This window comes from Desmodus rotundus, chromosome 9, assembly GCF_022682495.2.
Source record: "Desmodus rotundus isolate HL8 chromosome 9, HLdesRot8A.1, whole genome shotgun sequence".
Classification (NCBI taxonomy): Eukaryota; Metazoa; Chordata; class Mammalia; order Chiroptera; family Phyllostomidae; genus Desmodus; species Desmodus rotundus.
In genome coordinates, this window is record NC_071395.1 from 88240320 (window position 1) to 88267224 (window position 26905).

The following is a 26905-nucleotide window of genomic DNA, read 5'->3' on the forward strand; positions in this document are numbered from 1 at the left end:
GACAAAAAGATGTCAGTAGAAAGAACAGTAAATCCTTGAGGACAAGGAGGGAAGACTGTGTCAGCCCTCATTTGGGGGAGGCTCTCGGCAGGCACTGAGCGAATAGGAGCAGTGGGACTCAAGGACAAATGCCTGCACCTAGCAAAAATCGAGTCCAAACCCAGGGCTCCGTGGCACTTTTTCGCAGAGATACAACGCTGGCTACTTGTAATTTACCCAGGGAGCCTTGATCAAAAACAGATTTGGGGGTTATAATGCATGAGTAGCTTTTAAATTTAGTATTTTCTGTTCATACTTTTGGCCCAGGATTTCCACTTCTGCCCTTTATCCTGAGGAGCTGATAAGACCCTTGCGTAGTATGTGCTCTCAGACACTTGTGGTAGTGTTGTTTGTAATAGTGTAAGAGTGACATTGGGAATGGCCTAAATGTCCGGGAGTGGGGGATCAGTTAAGTCAATTATGGTGCATCTGTATGATGAAATATCACAATATAATACGATACTGCTTTATGTTTAGCAGCATGGAAAGATGTTTATGATGAGCTGTTAGTTTTTCTTTTTCAAGGGAAATCTAGAGACCCGGTCTATTTAGGATGATTCCTAAGAAAATACACACACACACACACACACACACACACCTTTCTTGAATGAAACATACCAAAATATTTACATGTATATAATTTTCCTGTCTACTTAACCACATTTTCTTATAACAAATAGGATTCTTGTCTACATAAATGAACATGTGAATAAACAAAATTAATAAGTGGCAAAAATGATTAATATTTTACTATACACTGCACATTTTTTAAAGTAAACTTGAGGTTGTAACTGAAAATATCCTTGGACATAAGGAAGTAAATATCTCTTAACGTAGCCAATAGGGGGGAGGGCGTTGCCGTTTGGGAAATATTTATTGGGAGTATGAGCAATCTGCATAAAGAATCAAAGGTACCTGAGGAAAGAAAGAATCCTGCCCCCCTTGGACTTGGTAGTCGAGAAGGAGACAGGGATGTACCTTCTGCCGCCTCTGTTGTGTTTAATCAGTTGAACAAATACCGGCTGCTGGAGAATCTTCCCAACCTCATAGGATGGCATAAACATCAGCCTTCTTGCAAATAATGTTATACTTTTTCAGGTCTGTGGCAAACCTAAGAGCCGCATCTGGGGCATAGTGTCTACCTACCACCAAATTCTAGGCTCCAGAATTTGTCCTGTGCCATCTGTGAGTGTCAGACAAGGTTTCTCACATGACCAGCAACCCAATTCTGTCTTTACTAAATTAAAGGTGATAGGATCTTGGATGTTCTTGAATAAATACTTTGCCATTTATCTCTGATTTGTTCTTCGATGTCACATAAACTTGGCCATGGATTTCTTTTTTAGGAAGCAACTAACTTTGTTCCGGGCTGGCAGGGATGCTTCCTGTATTCCTGCTTTATTTTCCTTTTAAACTATGGCGCTGGAGCTAACTGGATCATTAACTAGCACAGACCTTATTTGGTGCTAAAATAAATTGCTATAAAAGTTCATCTAAAGAACAGATCAGTGATTGCCAGAGTTAGGGATGGGGGAGGGTCCGATGACATCCGGCAGGACATCGGAACTTCTTGGTAGTGACAGAGCTCCTCTGTGTCACGGCTGTGAACGTGACAGAATCTCATAGAACTAGACGGGCAGGCACACACGGTGACAGCACGTGGAAACTGGGGGGATCCGTTGTACCCGTGTCCGGATTTGGGTCAGCGACTGTGGTGTGGTAAGAGGCTGTCACTGGGTGGGGAGCTGGGGGGACGTTACACAGGAACTCTGAACTGTTTTTATCACTTGTGAATCTGAAAGTATTTCAAAATAGAAACTTAAACTCTTAGATAGACAATAAATAATTTTAAAAGTGAAATGAAGAAATTTGCTAGCTAACTAGGAAATAATAGGCTTTGTGATTTGAACATTTGCCCATTTTAAACATCTTATTTTAGTGTTAGAATTTTGGACTAGACCATCAAAGATTCTTTTGTAATTGATAAGACATTGACTTATGTCAAGTTTTTGTCTGGAGATGGTGACAACATAGAAAATTTTTTACAAGTAGGGAGATAGCTTTTGTATAATACAGCTTTTAATTAAGATTTCACCTTTATTGATGGCGGGTGGTACCACATACCTGCATCATCATCTCATCTCGACACCTTCTCAGCAGGTTGCTGGAGAAGCTACAGACACAGCCGTTGACCACCAGACACAGCAGTTGTACCTTAGTTTCTTCAACACATGGAGGCCGTCTCTCTAATGGCATCTCCCGAGCCGGTTAAAACACAATCTAATACATTCGGGTGGGGGTCATGGTAATTCGGATTACATAGATAATGTATGAATTCAGTTTTTTAAACGTAAACCTTTTCAGATAATATTTAACGGCACCTGTCACTGTCATCTGCAAAGCCAGTCTGTCCCCGCACTTCTGCGAGGCATGTTCCTTACATATCTCTCCTGCTATATTGTTATTCTGTGTCTGGAAGTTATATTTAATCCTGGTTTTGGCATAAATGTCATTATATTTTATGTTTCATTCTGTGGCTTGCTCTTTTCATTAGACACTGTGTCTTGGAGATCTATGTTGTTACAGGAAGATCTGGCTCATTCGGTTTAGCTTGCTACAGAGGGTTTTTTAGTATAAAATATTATGGTTTATTTAGTCATTGCCTTGCTGGTAGAGGTTTGTTTTAAAGAGTTGTCAATTCACATATAATAATTAAAGCATCTTGCATAGCTTGACAAAGGACCCATAAGAATCTTTCTACCAGCAAAGCCTGATTTGACAAGTTAGTCCAACTGTAAAGGTGAATGTTATTCATGAGAAAAAAAAATAGGGTTACATTAAGATAAAAAATTAACTGTTGCCAGACCTGGAAGTTCTTTAGTTCTTTCTTGGAACAGGCAGCATTCAGCAAGACCAGTACAACCAAAGGCAGAGCGTGCTGCCTCGGCCCAAGCGAAGAGCCACCCAGGCGGATTCAGTGGCCGGAGAAGGGCTGGGGGTTCCTGGCTCGGAACGTGACCGCCAATGTCATCACTGTCGTGATGCCTAAGTTACATGAAATCACCATGGTCATATGGTCTGGTGTGGGTAATAGTCTCGTGTTAACAAAAATTTTAAGTAGGAATTTTTTAAATGATGGAGTTAAAAAAAAAAAAAGCTTGCTTCCCAAGAAATTTGAAATCACAGAAATGTTGCCAGATTCGCCTTCCGAGCAGCATCTTCTTGGCGTCACTTGTGTAGTCAGCATGTAGGTGACATTTAGACCCCAGCTTGGCTTACAAGTGTGATTCGTGAGAACACGTCAGATGGTGAAAGTGGGGGAAGTTTTCCTTGATATTCAGAGAGAGCAGCTTGAAAGCAGCCACACAGCTCCAGGCAATGGAGGAAGTCACACCGCAGGGCCTCACTCAGTTAAAAACCGTCTCTTCCAGAAACCAGTGAAGTCTGAACTCCAGCCCTTGATGACGGCCACTTGGGTGCTGGAAGCAAAACTTGTGGGGGTTTCAGAAACATTCAAATATGGGCGGAAAACTCAAGCCAGGATGGCCTCTAAGCAAAAAGCCTGCCACTATTCTCCTCATTGAATTAAAAGGGCATTCAAAGCAACGCCCATTCAAATATCAACACCCTCATCAAAAAGCATCCCTGATCGCCAGCCTCCTGGAGTTCTAGAGTTGTCCCATTGTGCATTGCTGGTGAAGACTGAAGTTCAGCTTACCTAGAATATCCCTTCTAGATGGTTATAGTTAATAAAAAAGACATTTAAGGAGATTTAAGGCCCAAATAGCATCAAAATTTGGTGCAGTGCAGGTCTGGGGGGTTATTTCTAACATATTACAAAATGATGGTGATGGAGGTGGTATTGCTGATGATGAGAGACTTTGAATGTCCTGGGAGAAACACCGAGAGATGTCTCTGAAGAGCGCTAATGACGTTGCTCCATTGTAAAGCTGGGGTATGAGAAGCAGACCCATGGGTGCTTTCCACAGTGCTTGAAATTTTCGCTTGTTGTTTTTTCAATTAAAGGTTTTCACTCATCAGGGGTGTCCAACCCCTTGGCATCTCTGGACCACACTGGAAGAAGAAGAGTTGTCTTGGACCACACAATAGATACATGGCAACACATAAGAACAACAACAAAAAAATCTCATAACGTTTTGAGTAAATTTACGATTGTGTGTTGGGCCGCACTCACAGTCGTCCTGGGCTGCATGTGGCCCGTGGACTGCAGGTTGGACACCGTGGTAGATTAGTGGGTTCGATTTCATTTGTGCCTATGAACACTGGTTTAGTCAAAAGTTTCCTTTTCTCCCCCAACCGTGTATAGGCCGGAAGCATCGAAGCTGAATGTTTTTCACTTTCATTGTAATATTATGTCAGGCTCGTGGCCCAGGACAGCAGGTTTCACACCCCACTTCGTAAGAGGCTGCCAGTGCCTGGACAAGGCACAGGGAGGGTTCGCGTGACCACACTAATGGGAGGATGTGACTAACTTGGTAAAAGTCAGGGCTTGGTGATAGTGTGTTGTGGCCCCAGGTGTAGCCAAACTTAACTTACACGTGAGGTGACTTCATTGAGAACCCTCTAGCGAGCAGTGACAGAAGGACGCTTGGTTGAAGATTTAGTGGTTCCTTCCGTGGGTTGATGGTCCACCATGTGTGAGGCACAAAATGATTTCTGGAGCACACTGGGACAGATTTCTGCATCCGGGTGGCCTTGCAGCCCCAGAAGAGCCTACTGTGTCTTTTCTTCTTTTTTGCTTTGGTTGCCAGGAAGCTTGGAGATCAAACTGCTACTCAAAACTTAATTGTCAGCCTCGGTTCTGGTCCAGTTGCAAATCCAGCCCAGTGCTTCCAGAACTCTGTCAGACTGCAGCATCTGAACCCCAGCGGGGCGGGGGTGTGTGTGTGTGTGTGAGAGAGAGAGAGAGAGAGAGAGAGAGAATGATGAAAAGTGGGAGAGGAGGCACCTGGAGTAGTGACTGTCTCCAGTGGCAGAACGTGGAAGTGGTGTGGAACAGACAGACACGAAATGCTGTGGAAGGTCCGAGGGAAGAGGAGAATTGAGGAGGCATCCTGGGAGGAGGAAGCGGCCCTCGTGACTGCCTTTTTTAGGTGCTTCAGCAGGTGGGCTCTTGGTGTGGGGTGGTTATACCAGGTAGAGGGAACAGCCAAAGCAAGGCGGGAGAAGCCCAGGTGCTCTCTGGGGATCACCAAGTGAAGGATTCAGAGTCTACAGGTGCGGGAAAGAATCTGAAGGCCCCATTATCCATCAAACGCTGCTTCTCACAACCTGAGGACAAGTGCAACTTGTCCTGCTAAGGACACTGAAGACTCAGCTCCTCTCCCCACACCCCTCCGCCCTGCTCCCTGGCCACCCAGAGCCTCCTGGGGTGCCTCAGCACTCACTGTTCACGTGATTCATGAACATCTGCCCCAAACCTGCTCTGGAGCCAGTGGGGGACAGCTGGTGCCTTGATGTCCTTGCCTTTCCATCAGGTTACAAGTGTCACCATAACTTACATACCTTTCAGTGCCCCCTGACCCCTGCTGGCACTTACCTTGTGTGAGGCCTCAGGCAACCTGTGCCTCAAAGTGGTTTTTGTTTAGAAAAACTGATCAGAAAATTTTGGAGAGAGCGCAAGTTTCCTTTATGTAGAGAAAAGCCCCCTGATTCTACTTTTCAGGCCGATTCTCAGGTTCATCCTCCCATGACCCTTCACGTGAGATCCAGGGGCTGTGCATCTGACAGACAAGCTGTGAATGGGCCTTGGTGGGGCTCTGATCGAACCTGTGGTGTGTACCCGGCAAATACTACTGTAGCCCCCACTCGGTGAACAGTGTACGTAACTCATAAGCTGCTTAATACAAATACCTGCACTGGTGTTACGTGTGTTACGCGTGCGAGACGCGGTGAAACGCTGCCATCCTCGTTGGAGCAAGGCACGGGTGGTCCCAGTGCCAATCGATGCCCTGGCTTTGCGAATGTGCTGCGGTTACATAAGAGGTACCACTGGGGAAGGCTGGCTGAAGACTGCATGGGAACAGTCTGTGCTATTTTTGCACATTCTTACAAGTCTTAAATTATTCCAAAATAAAAATAAAAAGTTTGTTTTCTTTTTGAGAGCAAGATGACAGAATCAAAAAGATCATCGAGTCCAGTTTTCAAATGAGCCCTCAACCTCTCGCTCCCCCAGCGGCCCCCTGGCACCCCCTGGCCCCTGCAGGGCTCCGTGAAACTCCACTTTGAAGAGGCTCGTCCAGCCCAATGCTTCCCGGCTCCAGACGAGGCAGTCAGGGCCCGAATAAGTGAAGCTCACCGCTCCTTGGTGACTGTGGCTAGACACACAGAGTTTTTCAGTGCGACTGCTCTCTGCAGTCACCATTAAGTCACAGCTCCTGGATCTCACCCTGTGGTGGCTTTTCTCAGAGGAGGCGAGGCCATTTCCACCGGAGATTTTACCCTCCGGCCTTCCGTCTCTGGTGTGTGGGAGATGTCCTCATCCACAGGGCCGGCCCAGGGCACGGCCGGTTGGGCTGGTGGGCGGTTTCACAATTTACCTCTCCATGTGGGGGGGCCTCAGAAGGCCAGTGTAGCACACAGCAGGAACTGGGGACCTCAGAGGAGGCCCCTGGCTTCTGGCCACCTTGGCATCTGCTCTGACCACCGATCAGGCTAATTAGCTTGCTTCTTCCTTCCGATTCAGGCCCAGGTCACTAAAGGAAGGGAAACCTTGGCTTACTTCCAAGGATAATATAGTTGCAATCATCTCTTCTTGTATTTGTCTAGGGATTTCCAGGTTGCGAAGCCCGTATACATCCCCTCAGTTAAGCCTCACTCCCGGCTATCACAAAGGCAGACTAGCTTTCTTCCTGCTTTATAAATAAGGGACACGACTTTTCCAAGGTCACTCACTGAGTTGGTGTCAAGGCTGAAGTCAGAACACGGGTCTCCAGGATCCTGGTCAATGGCCGTCTTATGGGGGAGATGTTGGTCATTGTACAGCACCTGCCCGAGAGAGATGATCGACAGGTGGTGGTGTCCTTGTCGTCGTGAGCACGATCCTTGGCCACTCGTGATTTTGAAGTATGAGGACTCCAATACTTGGTCATTCTCCAGACTCACCCAGGAGGTGAAAGCGAAGGTTTCCTCTCTTCCTACACCTCCAAATGGTTAGAGCCTGAAGATGCCAAATGGGGGGTTCATGAGTCAGACTTTGATTTTTCTGAAAAGTGAAACCGGCTACCCATGTGCCACATCAACAGAAACCTGTGTGATAACCGACCAGCAGGCCAGCTGCCCTGGAGCTGCCTGGCCCTCCCCAGCTCCGGCGGGCTGCATGTCCACTTCCCCGTTCGTTTACTCAGCACCCGGGGTCTGTGCCTTGCTTCTGTAGGGGAAACCGGCTGTGTCCCTCCCCCTGGCACCCTCTTTGCCCTCCCTGTGGTAGGACATGACCTTGGCTGTCCTCCTGGGAACTTGTAATGGAGACTGTCACTGGCCTCTTCCCTTGACATTCTTCCTAACGTCCTAGGACATTGGGGAAAGCGGAGGGACGGCTTTAAAGCTCATACATACTTCAGACCGTTTTCGCAGCTGCTACTTACTAGGAAAACTAAGCTCCCAAGGAAGGCGTTGATCTTTCACACCCTGAGAGACACTCAGAAAGTAAACCAGTGACTGCCTCGAGAATATCGTTACGCACGTACACTGTACACAGGTAGGCACTAGCACCTGTTAGGCACCTGCTACGTACTCGGTGAGTAACCTTCCAAATGGCAGATCTCAGTCCTTATTGTGCTGGCCACACGAGGACCACCTGCAGGGCCTCTGCTGCAGAGGCTCCATTCGGGTGGTCCGGGGAGGGGAAGTAATTTCATTCCAACAAGTTCCAGGTGCTGGTGGTGCCGGGCAGGGACCACACTTTGGGGACTACAGTCGTAGAGCAGAGGTCGGCCCCCAAGTGAGTGTTCCAGGCTCGGTGGGCGGCTCCAACACGGCTCTGCCGGTGTGGCAGCAGAAAACATGTAAATGAAGGGGCATGCCAAAATTCCAGGGACAGTTTGTTTATAAAACAGGTGCTGGTCTCATTTCCCCCAAAAAAGAAAATTGTGTTGCAAAAATAAAAATTAAAGCTGTTAAGACCAGAGCCTCATTCTGAATGGATTTCTGAAAACTCTTCGGTGGGAATCAGTGTTAAAGGTTCAGATGCGTTCAAATCCCACCTCTGGTGTTCACTGGCCGTGTGACTTTGAAGGTCACTGCCATTTCTATAGAATGAGAATAATACACAGTGAAAATCGTGGGAAATGTTAACATTTGTCAAGTCTGGGTGGTGCTTACATGAGTGTTTGATTTATTATTCTTTATATTCTGCATGATTGAAATATTCGCTAATTTTAGAATTTATGTCTTTAAAAAGTATGTGGCTTGTATGTGGCTTAGACCTTAGGTTCCAAAGCCAAACAAGTGATCAGTTATCTTATAATTAAAAATCACCAACAACGTAGGCTCTTAGAAAGTCAGAAGCCAGAAACGTCTTTGTGCATATTTGCATTTGAGAAACCCTAGACTAAGGGGTAGCTCGAGCTGGACACGTCTGAAATGGAGCCCTTGGTCTCCCTCCCTTCCCCAAACCCTGCCCCTTGGTCCCCTTCCTTCATTCTGTAAATGGCAGCTCCGTCTTCACATCTGCTCAGGACACAAAAAATGTCGTTCAGGAAGAGGACTGTGATGAGGGAGGGTCCTGATATGGACATGTGGAGGACATGATGGTTTTATAGCCTGGACAGGACAGAAGTGTCTTTTAGCTCAAGCCCCTGCTTTTATGTACTAACCAGCAGAGGCCCAAGGAGCAGAGGAGCTTACTCTCTCCATGGATTTACCCACCCGGCACTTTGCTAGGGTTGACTGGTTTTGTCCACATAACAGCCACTGAAGACAGGTGCTATTAATTTCCTACTTTATAGATGAGGCAGGAAGGATAAGTTGTGGGTCCGGGGTCACACTTCTGGGAAGAACAGAGCTGGGGTTGGCACCCAGGCAGCCTGACTGCAGAGGCCATGAGCTTGAATCACTGCGGCATGCTTTATAGAATGTGTACTTCCCTGTCTACCAGCGATCTGTGGATCGAGAAACAGAAGCGCTGCTAGAAAATGAGCTGCCTGACTGTCCCTTTGATGACATGTGCGGGGTGCTAGGGGACGGAAGGACACTGCAGCAGGGGCTACAGCGGCTGTGTTCGGTGTATGTCTAACTTCCCCTGCTCGTGCTGGCGCTTCCCCGTGCAAATGCACGGGATGCTTTGGAAACAGTGCAGAAGCAGGAAGATGTCCCTGTCGGTGCGGGTGCATATCTGGTCTTACGGAAATCTTGCCCATCACCAGGTTGCCCGAACTCAGTTCAGCTTCACAAACACACCCCGATTTTGCACCTCCTCTGTGCTGGGCACTGGGGATGCAGAGATACCGCAGCGTCTAAAGCACTGTGCTTGTCCTCAAGCACTTGGATGACTATGGGGCCAGAAGCGATAGCTTTGGTGGGAACCCAGCAATATGCAAATTACCTCAATGCATCCCATAAAGAGAAGAAACATGGGTATTTGTTACATGGCCCAGAACAGGTAGCGTGTTAAAATATAACATGGCCAAGTTGCCACCTCCCGTCGTATGGCCCCAGAGAGCAGTGCACACACTGATTCCACCGAACCTTGACATGGGAATGGGGAGTGGTGGGGCCTGACATTGGCTTAGCTCAGCAGTCTGGTCCTCTCATGCCTGGAGTGAGCAGTGTGCTTCTTCTCCCCGCAGGACCCCAGGAGCAAGCACAAGTTTAAGATCCACACCTATGGGAGCCCCACCTTCTGTGACCACTGCGGGTCGCTGCTGTACGGGCTCATCCACCAGGGGATGAAGTGCGACAGTAAGTAAGTTTTCTTTTCCAGTGGGTGGAGAGGCCCCGAAGCAGGTGCCCAGAGCTCCCCGCGCACTTCAGGTTCAGTAACATTTCAGCGCCAACTCGTCCACAAAGAGAATCATCCAGATTTATAGCAGACCAATAAAGTGTAGGATTTTTCCACTGTTAACGTTCTGGTTTATCAAACTACTTAATTGCCTAATTATGAACCCAGAAAAACCACCCGATTTATAAATGAAGTTGGTGCTATCCCAGTTTTTCATGGTAGGAATCTTCAACAACGGTGACATGCAGTCAAACCCCAAAGCAAATGCCGTGTGCTGGAAAGAGACTCCGCACCCCCAGATTCCACATTTGGTTAGGCTTCAAAACAGGCGAAGCCACCATAGTCATTATCTTCCTATGTTTCTAATTAGTGGGCGGACCGTGGAAAAATCCAGTAGGTTCTCCTTAAACTGAAACCACACTGAAAATAAAACCCAGGCTGGTGTCTCCTTAACTTCACTCGCCCTGCGTAGCAGTGGGCAGCTCCGACTCCTGTGAGCCCCGCTGGCGGTGAAGTGGCTGAAGACACCTATGAGGAAGACCTCGGTCTCCTCCACCCTCCCATTCTGTTCTGTATGTATCTCCATCAACTGCCAGGAGGAAAGAAAAACAACTGTGGAAACTCTTTGCCTTGATAATTCTATTTTGAAATTCATTTCCCAGGCTATTTATTTGCTTAAATAAAAGCGTATACTTTTAGGATGTGAAAGTACTGTGTCTGCTTTTCTGGTAGACAAGGAAGTGTTACGGAAACATCAGCATGTTGTCATTCGTTAATGATTACTGTTATGGCCAGGAGCTCTCCTATGAGTAGCCTACACGCAGCAAGCACAGTACATGAAAACAAAGATGCATGCACGTTACAGAGTAGCTGGGTGGTTTCCCAGAACACAGGGGCCCTCCCCCTCCCCAAGCTGTGGAATTCAATAGCCTATCAAGACCTCGGTGATGATCCAGGCCTGTGGCCTGCTGCATTTCAAGAAACCCTAGGATTCCCAAGACGTGGTTTGCAGGGGTTTTGCAAGTGCAGATTCTAAGTGCATTTGTAAATATACTTTTAACTGCTTGAAACCTTGGAACAAAAATGATCCCTTGAATGCATCACACACTCAACCTTGACAAGTTGAAGACAACGTCGGAGACCTGACATGGCCCAGCGCCACTCACTGGGGAGGACGTGCAGTCGAGTTTCTCCTGCTGCGCCCACTGGACTGAAGAGCCCCAGGGACTGTGAAGCGTAGAGTTAAACCCCGTGACTGTCTGTGCTCACTCCTCTGTCAGAACAAGGATTTGGGGTGACACTGTGTGACGTTAACAAGTCACACACACGAATGAGTTCTCCAGGCAGAACTGAGCATCCCGAAGAGATGGCTTCAAGATTTTGTTTGGATCAGAGGGCCTTACTGGTTATCCATGAATGTCTTTATAATAAAGAAATGGTATAAATTTGAATTTATTAACTAAATTTATGCTAGTAAACTAATACTCATCTGGTTTATATTTTAGGATTCTGCTTAAGATTTTGTTTGAAAAATGGGTTCCATTGCTAAAAAAAATATTCTAAATATCAGTGCTTTTTGTTTTGTTTTAAACTCCTTCCCTTGTAATCCCAGGGTGTCTGGGGTGGCTGCCTGTGCTCTCTCCTGGAGGAAGAGGGTGCCAGGACCCGACCCCTGCCCCAGCCTGCAGAGAAGAGTCTTCTGCCTGTGCCCTCGCACACTGTAGGGTCATAACACCATGTATAGTTCTGCTGGGGGGGGCGGGGGGGAACAAAATACACTTTTATCAACCACTTGTGTGGGCCAGGCTCTTTATTTGCAGATTAAGCAGTGGCATCAGAGAGAGCAGATAAGCTTCCCAAGAGACAAAAGCCACTAGTGGTGGAAGCCCAGACAAGAGCTGAGCGCAGTGCCCTTCACCCACCCCCCACGCCCCCCCTGCTGTCTGTGTCCTTCCCAGAGGCGGTGGCCTTTATTACCTTTAAGTTTCACATTCTTCCCAGGCACTTAAAGATGTTTCATGAGTCTGTATCTTTGCTAAGTCAAGGTTCATCGCTTTGAACAGTTAGCTTTGGAAATAGGAGCATAACCAGAATCCACGTGTGTGACTCAACCAGTTGTTCTCTCTGCCTCATGTCCAGCATCCTGCCTTCTGTGTTCAATCACAGCAAACAGACATCCTTCCCTATGCTCTCTTCAATTTATTTCACCACATTAAAGTCAAACCTTCAAAACGAAACGGCATGAAGGCTGCACCTTGAAGGTCACGGAAGAGCCTGTGGCACCCCATCGAGGGTTTGTGAGGGTTCCAGTGGCCAGTCCTCCTCTGGAAGCCTGAAGGCACAAGGACCAGAGAGCTGCAACACCTACAGAGTTATGTTTGTATTCAGCACACAGGATTCTTTCCACGGAGTCTTCAGTTCATCGCCGTGACTAGTCTTTTTCTTCAATCCTCCCCCTGTCTCACCCACGCAATGTCAGCTGGTAAAGAATGGCGTATCATGCCAGGCGTGTATTTGTTTTACTTGGAATAATATTTAAATATTTGAAGACAGGTTTAAAATATCAAATACAAGTTCTTTTTTTTTTTTTTTTGAAAAAAAAAGCAAAAGCGATGTATTTAAGCCTTCTTGAAAATACAGACTTAGCTCAGGAAAATTTTATGAATTTCCTATGCTCAACCCACAGATTCTCACCCTTTCTGAGTGGTGAGCTGGGAAGGCATAAGAAATTGTTGTGCAAAAAAAGCGTCCTCTGTTTAAGATGTGCATATTATTTGCCTCTGTGTACGAAAGTAGGAATTAGTCTGTGCTTCGTATGCATATACCTATGGGAATTTCGTCTACTGTTAAATATTTGAAGCAGTCGCAGAAGACCAGGCAGGGGCATTTTGCTTCAGCTGAGACTGGACAAACAGGGTGTGGATATGTTAAGGATATTGTCACTTACACGAAGCCTGTGCTGTGAGGGACATCTGCTAACAGCTCTTTATGTCACCAACAACATATAGCAAAGTATCGAGTTCAAGGGTAGCCCGTTTTCACTTGTGCGCCTACAACCAAAACACTGAGGAAGCGATAGTTCGGGTCCATATGCCCAGCCTCAGCCTTTGCTTTGTTGATCCACAGCCTGCGACATGAATGTGCACAAGCAGTGTGTCATAAACGTCCCCAGCCTCTGTGGGATGGACCACACCGAGAAGAGGGGCCGGATCTACCTGAAGGCTGAGGTCACTGATGAAAAGCTCCACGTCACAGGTAAGGCACACTTGTGGAGGCATCAGGCATGCAGCTTCCCAGCAGGTGTGTGAATGGAGGTCGGGGGGGCACCATAGCAGGGCTCAGACACCTGGGCTGGTTGTTGCCTCGGAGTTGGTCCATTGATCCCCGTTAGCATGTCTCCTAGGAGACCGCTCTGTGTGCTAGCTCCCAAAGGCTCAACGCCATTCCAAGGCATAAGTCTGACAGCGTGGCAGGTGCATTACCCCCTGGTGACAAGGGCTCAGGGAAGCCAATGAAGCAAAATTGCAGCGGGTGAGAATGGAACTGGGGTGGGGCAAGGGAAGACGATGGATGACCCAGATGTTTCATGGCACCGGGCTGTGCCAACCTGGTAAGTCCGCCTTAAGGCCTGTGACCACAAGCAGCCACTGAGCGTTTATGCTTCCTCTGCGTTAGGCTTCATGCTAAGAACTCCGCATAGTTAATGTACTTAGTGCTCACGACTACCCGACGAGGAGCCTCATTTTCCAGAAGAGGAAGCCGAGGCACAGAGAGATCAGTAACTTGCAATGTCACAGAGTAAGTGCGGAGCCAGGATTGGAACCAAGGCATTCGGACTCCAAACCCTGTGCTTCTGATTATCCCACCACGTGCACCTCCTGCAAACAGCCCCGGCACGGGACCAGATCCCCTGTTCCTGGCCCCCCACGTCCACGGGGGGGTTAAATCAACACACTCGATCGAGTTATCCTGGAGTCGTACCGGCCCTGGACTCGGTCCAGGGTTCACAGGTACTTGGCGTACCTGCCACGGCCCGCTCCGTGCTGATGTGTGGTTTAGCTCTCAGGTGTCAACCCTGCTTCCTTGCTCATGGGGCTCCCTCACACCCCCTCTCTTTCATTTGATGAGAGCACTCGTTCTCAATTGAACAGCAAAGGTATTAATGTTGCCATTTGTATTTAGGAATTTTAAGCTATGGTGCAAATGGAAAGGCTAACTTTAATGCTCTTTACTTGTCAATAAAAGATGAGGGGGGAAAAAGATCAAAAGGGCCTATTTAGGGAGGAAAAAGAGAGAAGGAGCTCCAAAGAAAGCTCATTTTTGAAAACATCCTCATATATATATTTTTTTTTAATTTAAAAAAAAAGCATGCCCTGGCTGGTGTGGCTCAGTGGACTGAGTGCCAGCCTGCAAATCAAAGGGTCACTGGTTTGTTCCCGGTCTAGGGCACATGCCTGGGTTGCAGGCCAGGTCCCCAGTAGGAGACATGTGAGAGGCAGCCACACATTGATGTTTCTCTCCCTCTCTTTCTCCCTCCCTTCCCCTCTCTAAAAAAATAAATAAAATTTTTTAAAAAATAAGCAAACTTTCTACCCACAGCTGTCCTCTCAGATAAGAATTCAGGGAAAATAAGGGGATTTGGAGGTATTGCTGGAAGAGGGTCAGCACACAGCCTCTCGGTAACCTTATGAAACGCAGCAAATAGAGCAACCGGTCCAGATCGCATTGTGAACAAAGTCCCCGTCGTAGGAGCGTGTGGGCTCCTGAGTGCGTCTGCACTGTCTCAGCCTCACACTTGGTCCTATCTCCTTTCTGCTGAGACTCCTCCTCTGTCAAAGTCATGTCTTGGGGGCAGGGAGCGTCTCAATAGAAAGTAAGGGATTGAGAAGCATAAACCGAATGCTTATTGGAGAAACATTTCAACGTGTTCCCCCTTAGCTTGATGAGGTGAACTGTCGGCACTTAACCGTGAGGTCCGTGGCCCCTCTGAGGAGAGAATGCCTGCGCAGAGTTTGTAAAGGCCCAGCTCTCATTCGTTTTGCTTCTGGAGACAGCAAAACGCACACTGTGCATGCCGGGCCTGGCCCGGGGGCTGTCCTGTAATAAAAGCAGCAGCCGAATGGTGCTGCCCACGCTTTCCAGTCTCTCCTATGGGCCTCCGGAGACCCTGCACAGATGTCAGCCTGCACAAAGGGGCACAGAAGCCCTGGGTGGGGGGGCACGTGCCCCACAAGCAGAAGAGAAAGGTCAGCTGCCATTTTGCACGGGCAGCAAAGAGTGCTCTCCCAGGGCCTGTCTCCTACCGGTTCCACCACTGCTCAGCGCTGAGCTGGGTTCACAGTGTGGAATCGTCTTAGGGGACGGGGCCCTTCACTGAGTCAGACATAGACTTCTCATGAAGGCCGCCAGTGTAACTTATGGCCACAATCTAGGTCAAGTCTCTTGAGAATTAGTCTAAAAGGGTTTGCATAGATATAGCTCCGCTCTAGGAAGATGAATTCAGCAATAACAGCAACAGCAGCTAACACTAACTGAGCCCTTTCCACAAAGGCGGCACTTTACACGGTGACTTATTTAACCCTATGTAGAAGTTTATGTTATCATTCTTGCTGCATAGATGAAGAAACTAAGGCACAAAGAAAATAATCTGTCCAAAATCACACAGAGAAAAACCAGACTCAAAGCAGTAACTGATAGTCAATCATTTCTCTAAAACTTTTCATGTAGAGTTACATTTAGATTTTCAGAATTAGAATTAACCTGGTGTTAATGGGAACACAAATAGAAATAGTCAACCACAAAGAGTAGAGCTTATGGTCCAAATGCAAAAAAAAAAAAAAAAAAAGAAAGTTGTGAAAGTACATTTTCTGTGTACCCTTCACCTAGCACCTCCTGATACTACCTTCCTTATGTAACTATAGTTTGAGTATCAAAGTAGTCACATTTTTAAATAGTATGTGATAAATTTGTGGAAAATAGGTGCTTGTGTTACTCACTAGAAATTGTGTTAAAGGGCCGACATCAAACATATCCCAGTACAGAAGGGCTGCGAGGAACACAAAGCAAAGGTCCTTTTGAGCAGCACCTGCCTGCACCTCCTCCCAACCCAGGGTTCAGGCACGAGTTTGTGTCTACAAACGGCCTAAGTAAGAGCAGCTACCATTTATTGCGTACTTACAATACATAGAGTGCTCATGGAACTGGACCTTTTCATTGTGTGGAGCGCTGTATATTTATTGTTTCACTGACCCCTTCAAACAGTACAATAAAGTACTATTATTATCTTCCTTTTTGAGATGAGCCAATGAGTGAAGGGAAGGAAATGGCTACATGTTATAAGGTAGAAATTGATGGGGGTGAGGACTGGACCCCAGACCTGACTCCCATACCTCCTACGTCTTATTTGTTAAAGAGTCTCCTTTCAAATAAACACCAAGTCCATAAACATTTGCTGAACCCCTACTCAGCACTCCACACGTTCTTTGAGATCACAGAAGGTCCAAATGTGGGGCATAGAACCAGGGGAGAAAGAAGAACCGTGAACAAAAGGAAGGACAATCCAGTCCAAGTATTAATTGACGCTCAGTTATGTGGCGCTAACCAGGGCACCACTGGGAGGCGCTCAGAGTCCTGGCCGTGAGCGGGGAGGGAGGATGCCCCAGAGGAGACAGAGCAGAGGGCTGTGAGGACCAGACAGGCAGAGGGAAGGGGGCTCCACAGCGGGCTTCACGGGACGTGGGACTTAGCCTGGCGTCCATGAGAACGCGGATATAAACACCAAACCGTCACGAGGAAATCAAATGCGAGTGATTTCTTGGAAAATGCACTTGAACTCTGAGCACCTGTGTTAATTGTGGATCAGCTCCCTCTCCACTTTACCTGTGCAGAATCACTCAAGTCAAAAATAATTTCCAAAGTAAAACAGTAACTCCCAGTAGACGCCTGCTCTGGGACGGAAATCACCCTCCCGAGATCAGAGATGAGTGTCCTGTCTAGATTGGTGTGGTATTTATAGTCAAGGCCACTGCTTTCCTGCTGCATTTTTATTTTTTGTCCTTGGTCAGTGGCTCTGATGTTATCTGAACAGTGTCATTTCTTTTCACTCTGTGATTTTCATAGGTTTTCTATGTTCTTGTGTGCTTTTTTATTTGGTTTGGGGGAGTGGTAAAATCCCTTATGGGAACCAATTTTCAATTTGATGTTGTAAGTAAATGGAAAAAATATCATATGCTTTACAACTGTTTCAGGAACACATCTCTCCCACAAATAGATCGTTCTGTTGAAGAGTCTAATTTTCTCTGCTACTTTGAGTGGTTAATTTGGCACAGACATTGAAGTTCTAAAAGGAGTTCCGTGGGGGAGAGGACTTCCTGCGGGTTCCGAGCTTTTTTGCTCCATAAGGGTCGCATCTTCTGTCTGCCTTCCAGGACTGTGTGCAGTTTGGCGCCCGTGTCCCAATACCCTAGCCGCTGAGACTTACTTTCGTGTTGCTATGATTAACATAATAACATTCCTTCTGTACTTTTCCACCCTGTAATAATAGCATGCTTGCTGTGGAGTCAAGGCAGTGAAACTCAGCTTCCTATAGTAGCCATGTATCCTTTTAGTCATTCATTTGTTACACATTCACTGAGCATGCTTCCGGCTCTCCACCAGGCCCCGGGATGCTGAGATAATTAAGACAGGGCTCTCATCACGGAATGTGCGGTCTTTGGGGGGAATTAAGACATGAAAGAGAATGGCAGGGCAGTGCTCCAGGTTCCTTTAAGTGTGGTGGGAGCGGGGGAGAGCGGGCCTCACCTGAGGAAGATGCAGGTGGTTTCACATAGGAAGTGACAGCGGAACAGAAGGACAGGTGGGGAGAGGGCATTTCAGGGAAAGACACTGAGCCACGGAAGGGCAGGGGTGTTCAAGAAGCTCCACTCAGACCAGGAATCGGGGAATTCTGAGTGTGAGGTGGGGAGAGATGGGGGGAATCTCTTTCCATTTTTGGGATTAGGGCTCCAATCATCCCACTTTACAGAATGCACAGGTCTTAGGAGTCATGCGGTACAGGCTCCCAAGTTAAATACTTATCTTTCAAATGGGAAAACCTTTTTAAGTACATTCTTTTTTTTTTTTTATCCTCACCCAAGGATATGTTTATTGATTTGGGGAAGGGGGAGGAGAAAGACAGACAAACATGGATGTCAGAGAGAAACATCGATTGGTTGCCTCCTGTATGCGCCCCGACTGCAGATTGAACCCACAACCTAGTTATGTGCCCTGACCAGGAGTCAAACCTACAAACGTTTGGGGCACAGGATGATGCTCCAACTGACTGAGCCACTTGGCCAGGGCCGAATGCTGTCATCACTATTATTTTGTAACTGAGGAGACAGGGTGGAGGAGCTCCAGTGGCCTGCCCAAGGTCACGCAGCTGCTAGGTGAAGGACGCTGCGCCCCGACACCCAGACATGCCCCTCCCACTCTCTTCCATAGCTGACTCCCAGCTCAGCCCAGGGAAGACAACGTGCCGGTTCACACCGCTCTCCCTGTAGCAGGGACGTGGCCCACACCACTGCTAACCTGTGTGCAATTTTACGTCTCTGTCCTGCGATTAATAGTGGAGGCTCCTCCGTGGTGGCCCTTCAACACCTGTAACTACTGCAGTGTTGCCGGCACCGTTGTGGCTGGGGGTCTGTCGTCATTTCCCCCCACCCCCCGCGCCTCCGTGTCCAAGGCTGAGATAATGGCTGGAAATAAAAGTGGCAGCAGGAAATCTGGCTGAAGTCTTCCCTGCCCTAAAGTGAAGAATTAAAAGGGGCAAGGATGGAAACATACCCCTTCAGGATGTGTTCTGACTGTGCGTGAGTTGGCCAGATGTGCGACTGGATGACATCCTTTCTCAACCTCCACCGTAGATTTTCTCTTTCTGGCCCTGGCTCTTCCCCATCACAGACTTGTCCCTGCTCTCGCATTCCCACAGTCTGGCAAGAACCCACCTCTAGCAGTTCTCCCTGTGCTTAACATCCAGACACATCCGTTGCAAAAGAAAACAGGAACTACCCTCTCAGCCACAGGTGGCAAACACAAGGCCCGAAGGCCGAATCCGGCCCAGCACCTTGTTTCTACCCAGTGGTAGTGCTGAGCTCTTGCTTAACTGTTAAGGAGTAGCTACATTTATACAGTCCTAAAATTACATTCGGCCCTTTGAAGGCAACCACGAGGCTGATGTGGGCCCTGGTGAAAATGAGTTTGACACCCCTGCTCTCAGCCCAACCGTAGCTTGCTCATGCCAGAAGAGAGCTTGCACATCGCCCGTTCAAAGGCACGTGCTTCTAGGTGATGCTGGAATGTTTTCAATGGATTTATCTACTCTTCTTCCTTGATTGGACGTTCCTAAATACCAGGTGTCACGTGTCTGTGTGACCCGTTCAGCAGCCAGTACCTTGCCTGCCTCCCCAGTCTTCATTCCTCTATGCCCCCTGCCCGTGTCCCTTAATCCCTCGACACTCTGTGTTCCGATATGAAAGAAAAGCTAAGTGCTGTTTCCTGGTGGGCAGGCTACTTCCCACCGCCTCACCTTTGCGCTTGCTGTTCCTGCTGCTCCCTTGGGGGAACGTCTTTTTAACATTCTGTTCCAGTTACCTTTTTGAAGCCTCTCCTAACATTTCCCACCTTGCCTAAAATTGACCACTTTCTCCCCATGCTCTTTATAGCACTTGTAATGCGATTTCACTGGCATGTTAATTTGCATGCTGATTTCCCTCTACCAGACTGTTAGCCCTTTGAGGTCAGAGAGATATCTCATCTCCTGGTCCCGCCCAGTGTCTGGCATCTGTGCCTGATACATGTTTGTTGATCATGATGATGACGACAGAAGTGTCCAGTAGGCTCAACAGAAACAAGTTACTCTCAGCTTTACACTGTGCTCCTACATCCCCAACCCAAGTAACTCCTCTTGTTCTAACCCTATGTCTGCATCAAGTTTAAATGATCCTGTTTTGGCCTAATTCCTGAAGCCACATGACTTTGGGGGTCCTTTAGAGAAACACAGTCAAGAAAGAGGTTGCATCGCGTCAAAGAGACGTTTCATTATTTGCATCCTGACTGCGGTGCCTCGTCCTGACCTATCTTTGGCAGAGCTAAATGTCAAATGTGTACTAACTAGCCGCGCGCCCTCCTACGGGTTGTTATTCCTGTGTGGTTCTCTGTGCAGTGATTCCAACACAGATTTCCACCCTGGGTGCTTAGTCACTGGGTGTCCGTGGGAGGCAGCAAGGCTAGGGTGAGGGGCAAAGAGTCACTAGAGCCTTTTCCTTAAAGCGGTGTTTGCCCCTTTGTCTTCACCTGCCCAGGTATTCAGATTGGAAGTGACATGGCTTCTCTTCCACCTGCTTAAGATGATTTCAAGCCCCTGGATTCTTTACAGGGGCCCCAGGCTTCTGTCCACTGTGACTTCAGTGACTCTTGCCATAAAGAAGTATTCTTAAGACGCTCTTTGAATGCCTGCATCCCTGGGAAGAGGAGAAACAAGTAGTTTCTGGGGCCTCTTTCAAGATTACCCCATTAGCATGTAGGGACATTGACATTACTGAGCAGGTCATTCTTGTGCAGGATTTTAATTGCTTCTAATTATAGGATTATCATTTAAGCACAAGATTAATTGCCGTGAAATTATTGCAAAGAACTTGATCTTCTTCTGGAAAGTAAATGCATTAGCCAAGTGAGGAATCTGTTAGAAGCTTGCAAATGATGTTTTGTTTTTTTTTTTAATCCCTTCTGTGGAAACTTTCTTTTAACTCTTTGATGGGTGAGGATATGTTACAGGGATCAGAATGGAAGTGGAAACAAAGAGCAGGCCAATGCCCCCTTTTGGTTCCCCACCAAGAGGTTGGAGAACTTGAACCTTCAGTGTTTGCAAATCATTTGGTTCAACAAGAGACAGTGTCGCCAAATAAATGCAGGCGTGTTTCCCCTCTGGTTGATTTCTTCTTCAAGGGTAAGTGAGAGTGGGCCCCCCAAAAGCTAGCAGACACAGGTGCTGTCTTATGGTTGCCTCCAGCACTGAGCTGTTCTGATATCCCCCAAACATTTGTTTTCCAAATGTTTTGTAAAACAATCTCCAGTTCACGTGCGTGCTCGCGACCTGGTTGTGGGTGTGGAAATGTTGCAGAGAGACATCAGACTGTGTTCACCTCAGCCTCAGGCATTTCTACTTGGAAAGGGTGCAGGAGACCGTTAGCTCCTGGGGCAGTTCTAAAATATCCTCCTTTGACTCCAGGGGGGCGTGGCCACCTGCACAGCGCTCCGCACCAGAGCTTGCCCACAGGGGACGTTCTCTGCTGAGAAGAACAGTGGTTGTACTTTACCACCCATTTGGTAATTAATGCAAGCTTTATGGTTAATTAAAGACAGTCAGGGTTCCTTTTAAAACCAAGGCAGGCATTTTTTTCCCCTAGAACAATGAAGCGAGAACAGATGCAGGGCAAACTTTCTATCAAAGTTTCAAGGTGGGGGTGCTGGATCTGGGGAAGGTACAGGAGGGGAAGTGCCACTTCCGCAGCTCAGACCTGCGGGAGGCACGGGATGCAATCAAGACAAATGCCTGCTTCACTGAACACCCAGTAGGGAGGTGGGGAGAGGAGGGCTCTTGTTCTGGAAAATACCGTGCTGACATCTCTTTCCCTTTGTTAAGTCACTCTGCCTGTAGCCAGCTATTGCTGGGAGTGGGGGTGCACGGCAGGGGGAGGGCATGTTGCTTTGGCTATACTGCCACTCTCGTTGGATAGGCGGCCCCAGGGGCTACCCGCAGGTCTCCTGTGGGTGAACATCCGCCTAGAAGGCCAGAGAGGAAAGTGTGTGCACCACACGTTATCAACAGCACCAGCCAGCCTCGTTACTTCTCACTAATTCCCAGTGATCTTCAGCTGATTTCAGTCTGCGCTTCCACCACCCCCCGCACACCCCCTCCCCGCCTCAGGAGAGGAGGGACTCTGTCATCCTCAGAACTCCGGGCTTCTGCAGGATGCCAGTATGTTTCGGAAGAAAAATCCTCAGCACGCTGACATGACTAACACTTGTGCAGACAGGACACACACAGGAGGCTTATGTGGATCAGACAGTTCAGTGATCTGGGTTTAGAGGAAACTGTGGCCTTGGCTCTGGAGTCACAGAGACTGGATTTGACTCCCAGCTCCACAGCTGACTAATGCTCACTAAGCATTAGGGATTGTTACTCTGACTGGAGTCACATGTGTCCCTGTCACACTGATGTTACAGAGTCCAGTGAATCGAAGCATGTCACTTCATTGACCCATTAACTCTCTCTGTCCTGACTTGTTCTGACATGGAACCACAGTGGGGCCTAATCCACGCCCAGCAAAGCCTGGCGCCGGGTTTCATTTGCTTTCCCTTCACCATGCCGCCCTCCAGGCACTGACTGCCCAGGAAACAGCGAGCAACCGGCACTTTCAGAATTGGAAGAGCCTAGTGTGAGGGGAGCGGTTGTGTGTGAAGCTCAGAATATTCACCTCAAAGATTCTAACTTGCCACCCACCTTAGCCTCATCACTTAACCTCTCTCTCTTTCTGTTTCCTCATCTGCAAATCAAGGCACTTGAACTTCAAGGTTCCCTCTGGCTCTAGCATTTGTGTTGCCATGAGAGTCATTTCAGAGAGAAAGCTAATCAGTGCCAATCAGCGGGGCCCCTTGGGCTGACTGTAGACTTGGAGACTCCAGGAACTCTGCAAGTGGGTGAGGTCAGTGATTTCCAAACTAGTTTGAACAGCAAATGCCTTCAAGTGACATCTTCTTTGGAGTGATATTCCCATTCAAGGGGAGAGGATGCGGCACCCACCTTCCTCTGCCTCCTCTGTGACCCAGGAGAAGAGTCTGTAGACCAGAGTTTGAAAACCACTTCTATAACCCAACCTCTGCATTTTACCTGTGCCAAAAGCAAGGTTTAGAGAAGGAATGTGACTACTAGGTAGGTGTTTTGGATTATAAAGGACAAAACCAAACTCCAACACACTCTTAGGAGAGTTATCAAAAGAAATCTGGGGCCCTGGCTGGGTGGCTCAGTTGGTTAGAACATCGTCCAGTACACCAAAAGTTTGTGGGTTCGATTCCTGGTCAGGACTCATACAGGAGGCAACCAATCGGTGCTTCTCTTTCACATCCATGCCTCCCTCACATCCAAATCAGTCTGTCTCTCTCGCTCAAATCAATAAACAGATCCTTGGGTGAGAACTAAAATAAATCTGGGATATCTTGTGGAACTCAAGGGTGGATTCTGTGGAGCTGCAGAAATAGCTAGAAGCGGGGCTGGCCCTTGTACCTCACTCTCCTCCTCTCTCCACACTGCCGTCATTCATCCTCTCACAGCGAGGGGGGCTTCCCCGCACTGCGACACAGGGCCACGGCCCTGTTCTACAGCTCTGTCCCACAGCACCTCTCTTGCCGGCTGCATCAGGAGCAAATCCAAGTCCCAGGGAAGGAGTCATTGGCTCACTTTGGGTCATGTGCCACCTCTGGACTAATCGACTGTGGCCGAAGGGCAAGGTCTTCTGAAAAGATAGGTAGAGGTGAGGGAAGGACATTCAGAGGAACAAGGGGGATGGCACTAAGCAGACAAACCAATAGGTAATGCCGGAACCGTGAGCCATTTGCCAGGGTTGTGCAGGAAGGTGCTTTGGGAGTAGGGCCTGGAGCCAGGCACCTTTCACTTTGGTGCTTTTTTCCTTCAACCACACTGCACATCCGTGAAATGACTGAAGAGCAGCACTAGAGTCTGAGTTCAGTACAGAAGTTGGGTATGACTCATGAGTCCCTTTGAACAAAGGAACACAGTCCTGGCCTGGCCAGTTTCCAAAAGCAGCCCAGGACAAAGAAACAGCTTTGATTCGGCAACGTGTGCCCCATTTAGCCCCCTAGCCCACTATTACCCCCTCTTGTGTGGAAGCTGTAAAACAGCCCACTGGGTTCTCGATGCAAATGGTGTTGACGTGGCAGAGAGTAATGGCGGCAGAACCCACAGGAAGCAGAGCTCTTCGAATGGGGCCTCGGTCAGAATGCGGAGCAAGTGGGCCAGGAAAGGTGGCATGGCCGTGGGATTAGGGCCTGCATTTTGAGCTCTTTGGCCTGAAACAACCCTCCCCCTGGGCAGCTTTGTCTGCAGGCCTTTTGCTTGCTGGGTTCTGGCAGCCCCAGGCCTCTCGCCCCCCTGGAAATGGGCTTTCAGGAGAAACTCCAGCTGCGAGAATAAACCAGTTGGCAACGTGCTAACAATGCCCCTGGATTCTTAGCCTCTCTCCAAAAACAAAAAAGAAAAGAAAGAAAAGCCAGGCCACCTGGCTTTCATTCAGCGAGGTGTATTTTATCTGTGAATCAGCCATCAGTCCACCCACGGTTAGGGAAATGAGGTGTCTCTTGCTTGGTTTGTAGACTGTGGAGATTATGGAGACAGGGCGGGTCCCCTCGCTGTTCTGCCCTCCCCAAAGTCCTCAGATCTCAAAGGCCTGCCTCTTAAGGACTCAGATTACTAGAATCTTCTTCCTGTGGATAGTCTTTGACTTGTAGCTTCTACAACACTGGCTGTCTTCCTGTTTAATCTTCTTTCTGCTTGACGCCTTCGCCGGTGACTGCCTCAGCGCCACGGCCTGCTGCTGTACAAGCACCTGGTTATTTCACTGGATGACAAGTTTTACATCCAAGATACTCAGTCGCCAGTCCTGTCTTTCCAGAATTCATTTAGTCCCGACTGGATCTGAGGCCTGTGATCGCCTGGTGCTGGGCTAAGGTGCTGTGTGGATAGATGGGCCCAGTCAGACGAAGAACCTGAAGTTAATGAGAATGCCCAGATTTTTTTTTTTCTTTTTGACTGTGGTTGAGGTGATAAGAGGCTTTGCCAGGTAAAAATCTCTTAGCCTTGACAGCCTAAGTTTAATTAATGCTTATCTTCAGTTTTGTAGTCTCAGATTAAAGGCTACAGTGGTACAGCGGGTAGAAAGTCTGAAATAGCTTATTGTTAGAATTTTCTCTCTCTCCAAAGGCTGTAGTGTTCCAAAGACAGATACCCAGAGTCTCTCATTCACATGCACCCCCAAATAGCCCCGATAAGTGTGCCCCTCAGAGAATCGGCTCTGAGCCCCTTTTTGGTGACCAGAATGAATGGGAAAGTCGTTGGTCCTGCAGGTGGTGGGGACAGCCCTGGGTGGATCCCTTTTCTGCCGACTGACGGAGCACGTGCACTGTCGCCGGCTAGCCAGGCATCTTGCACGATGCTCAGGCAGGACATTCCTGGCAGGAAGCCCAGCAAAGGCCACCAGGAGGTGGGGCTCCCTCAGGTGTGCTCATAAGAATAAGTTCCGGACTGACTAGCCTCAAAGGTTTCTGCACTTAATCCCTTGCGTGAAGGTGATAGAAGCACGTTGCTTTCCTTGGGCTTTGTCTCTCAAGGGTTCAGTTACCTCAGGGGAAGAGAAATGAAGAACCAATAAACATGTTTGTCTTTGTCTGCCACGCTGATGTGAATGGTTATGATTCTATTAGCAACGGCCCCAGAGCCAGGTCTGATTAAGTTTAATTTAATCTCCCTGGTTATTTTCAGTTCGGCTCAGTCTATTTTAAGCACAGATGAAGGGGAAGCAACCAGGCCGAGGGGGGTGGGTGAAGGAGGGGCAGGAGGTATTTCCCCTCCTCTCCCTAGTGATTCAAGCTCAGCCCCTCTTGATGTGAAGCCAGTGACCACTGGAGACAAGTCATCCAGACCGAGTTCCAGTTCTCACTGTGGGTTCAGCTCTGGTGTCATCTTGTTCTTCTAAGAAAGGAAGCGTTCTATCAGCTGTGGTGGGGGAGGGGACAATAATAATTATGCAGCCAGAAATACAAGTGGAGCAGTTTTCTCTAGTGCCAGGGGAAAACTGAATACACCTTCCCCTGCCCCTCCCTGTCTCCTTTTGGCAGACTCCACTTGTCCTTGTGTGGTTGTGGCTCTTTTTCCCTGGGGCTCCTTGTTGCTCTGAGATCTCGGGTGCCTGGATTGCCCCTTTTGAGGGGGTCATCTAGGTCAAATACATTAGGCAGAAGCTCCCTCGGTGAGACCCAGACCCAAAAGGCTTGTGGCCTGGAACCAGAGTGTAGCTCAGTGTGTAATGGCATCAGGCTCAGGTCTCCAGATAGGGGCAGCCGTGCCTCTGGGACCGGAGGCACTGAGGGTGAACGTTCAGACGCTGCCACTTGGGCTGGTCTCGCAGACACTCCTGGTGTTTGCCAAGGTGTCTCTCCTTTCTCTCTCTTATTTGAGTGTATCATGTTAGACATGGCTGTCCTACGAGTCTGGGAAGCTCCAGTCTTCTTCAGGGGACTTGGCGAAGCTCTGCTCTGACCCCATGCCGATGGAGCCCGGAGTTTGTGTGACAGCCCCAAGTGGAAGAGGAGCCATGTTTATCTTACAGCAGGTTCTGAGCTCAGATCTGTGGACAGAAGCCCAGCCCCACTCTAGCTGCCTGGGATGAGGAAGGCCTCCAAAATGATGTGCAGAATTTTGAAGCTACATCCTGGGAGGGAGAACAGCCACAGCTGTCAGCTTCTCCAAGGCATCCCGTGACCCCCTGAAGTTAGGGACTATATCCAGGACGAAGGACCGTGCAAAGGACCTCCAACTGCTTAGTGCCCAGTCTAGGAACATACCCTTTGGCATAGGCGATGTGTCCCTGAAAACAAAGGCATAAACATATGCTATCAATTCTCAGCAGCCTGTGATTGAAGTAGAAGGAAGCTTAGAGATTTCCTAGTCCAACCAGCCCCATTGCTTTCTAGACAGACTACATGGTTCGCTAGGGATTGCCCAGGGAAGGGAGTGTGGGGTGGGGCAGGCTGGAGACCCACAGTCCTCGCCCGTGGCATTCCCTGGCCTCTCCT

The 26905-nt window shown here is 48.3% G+C and overlaps 1 protein-coding gene across 2 annotated transcripts in view; it reads left to right on the forward strand.

Moving 5' to 3' along the window:
• PRKCA (protein kinase C alpha) overlaps positions 1-26905 on the forward strand; it is a 362239-nt gene that overhangs the window by 242702 nt on the left and 92632 nt on the right. For both annotated transcript variants that reach the window (XM_053910761.2, XM_053910762.2), the window contains 2 exons: positions 9849-9960; positions 13127-13255. In XM_053910761.2, coding sequence (XP_053766736.1) covers positions 9849-9960; positions 13127-13255 — 241 coding nt within the window. The remainder of the gene's footprint in view (positions 1-9848; positions 9961-13126; positions 13256-26905) is intronic.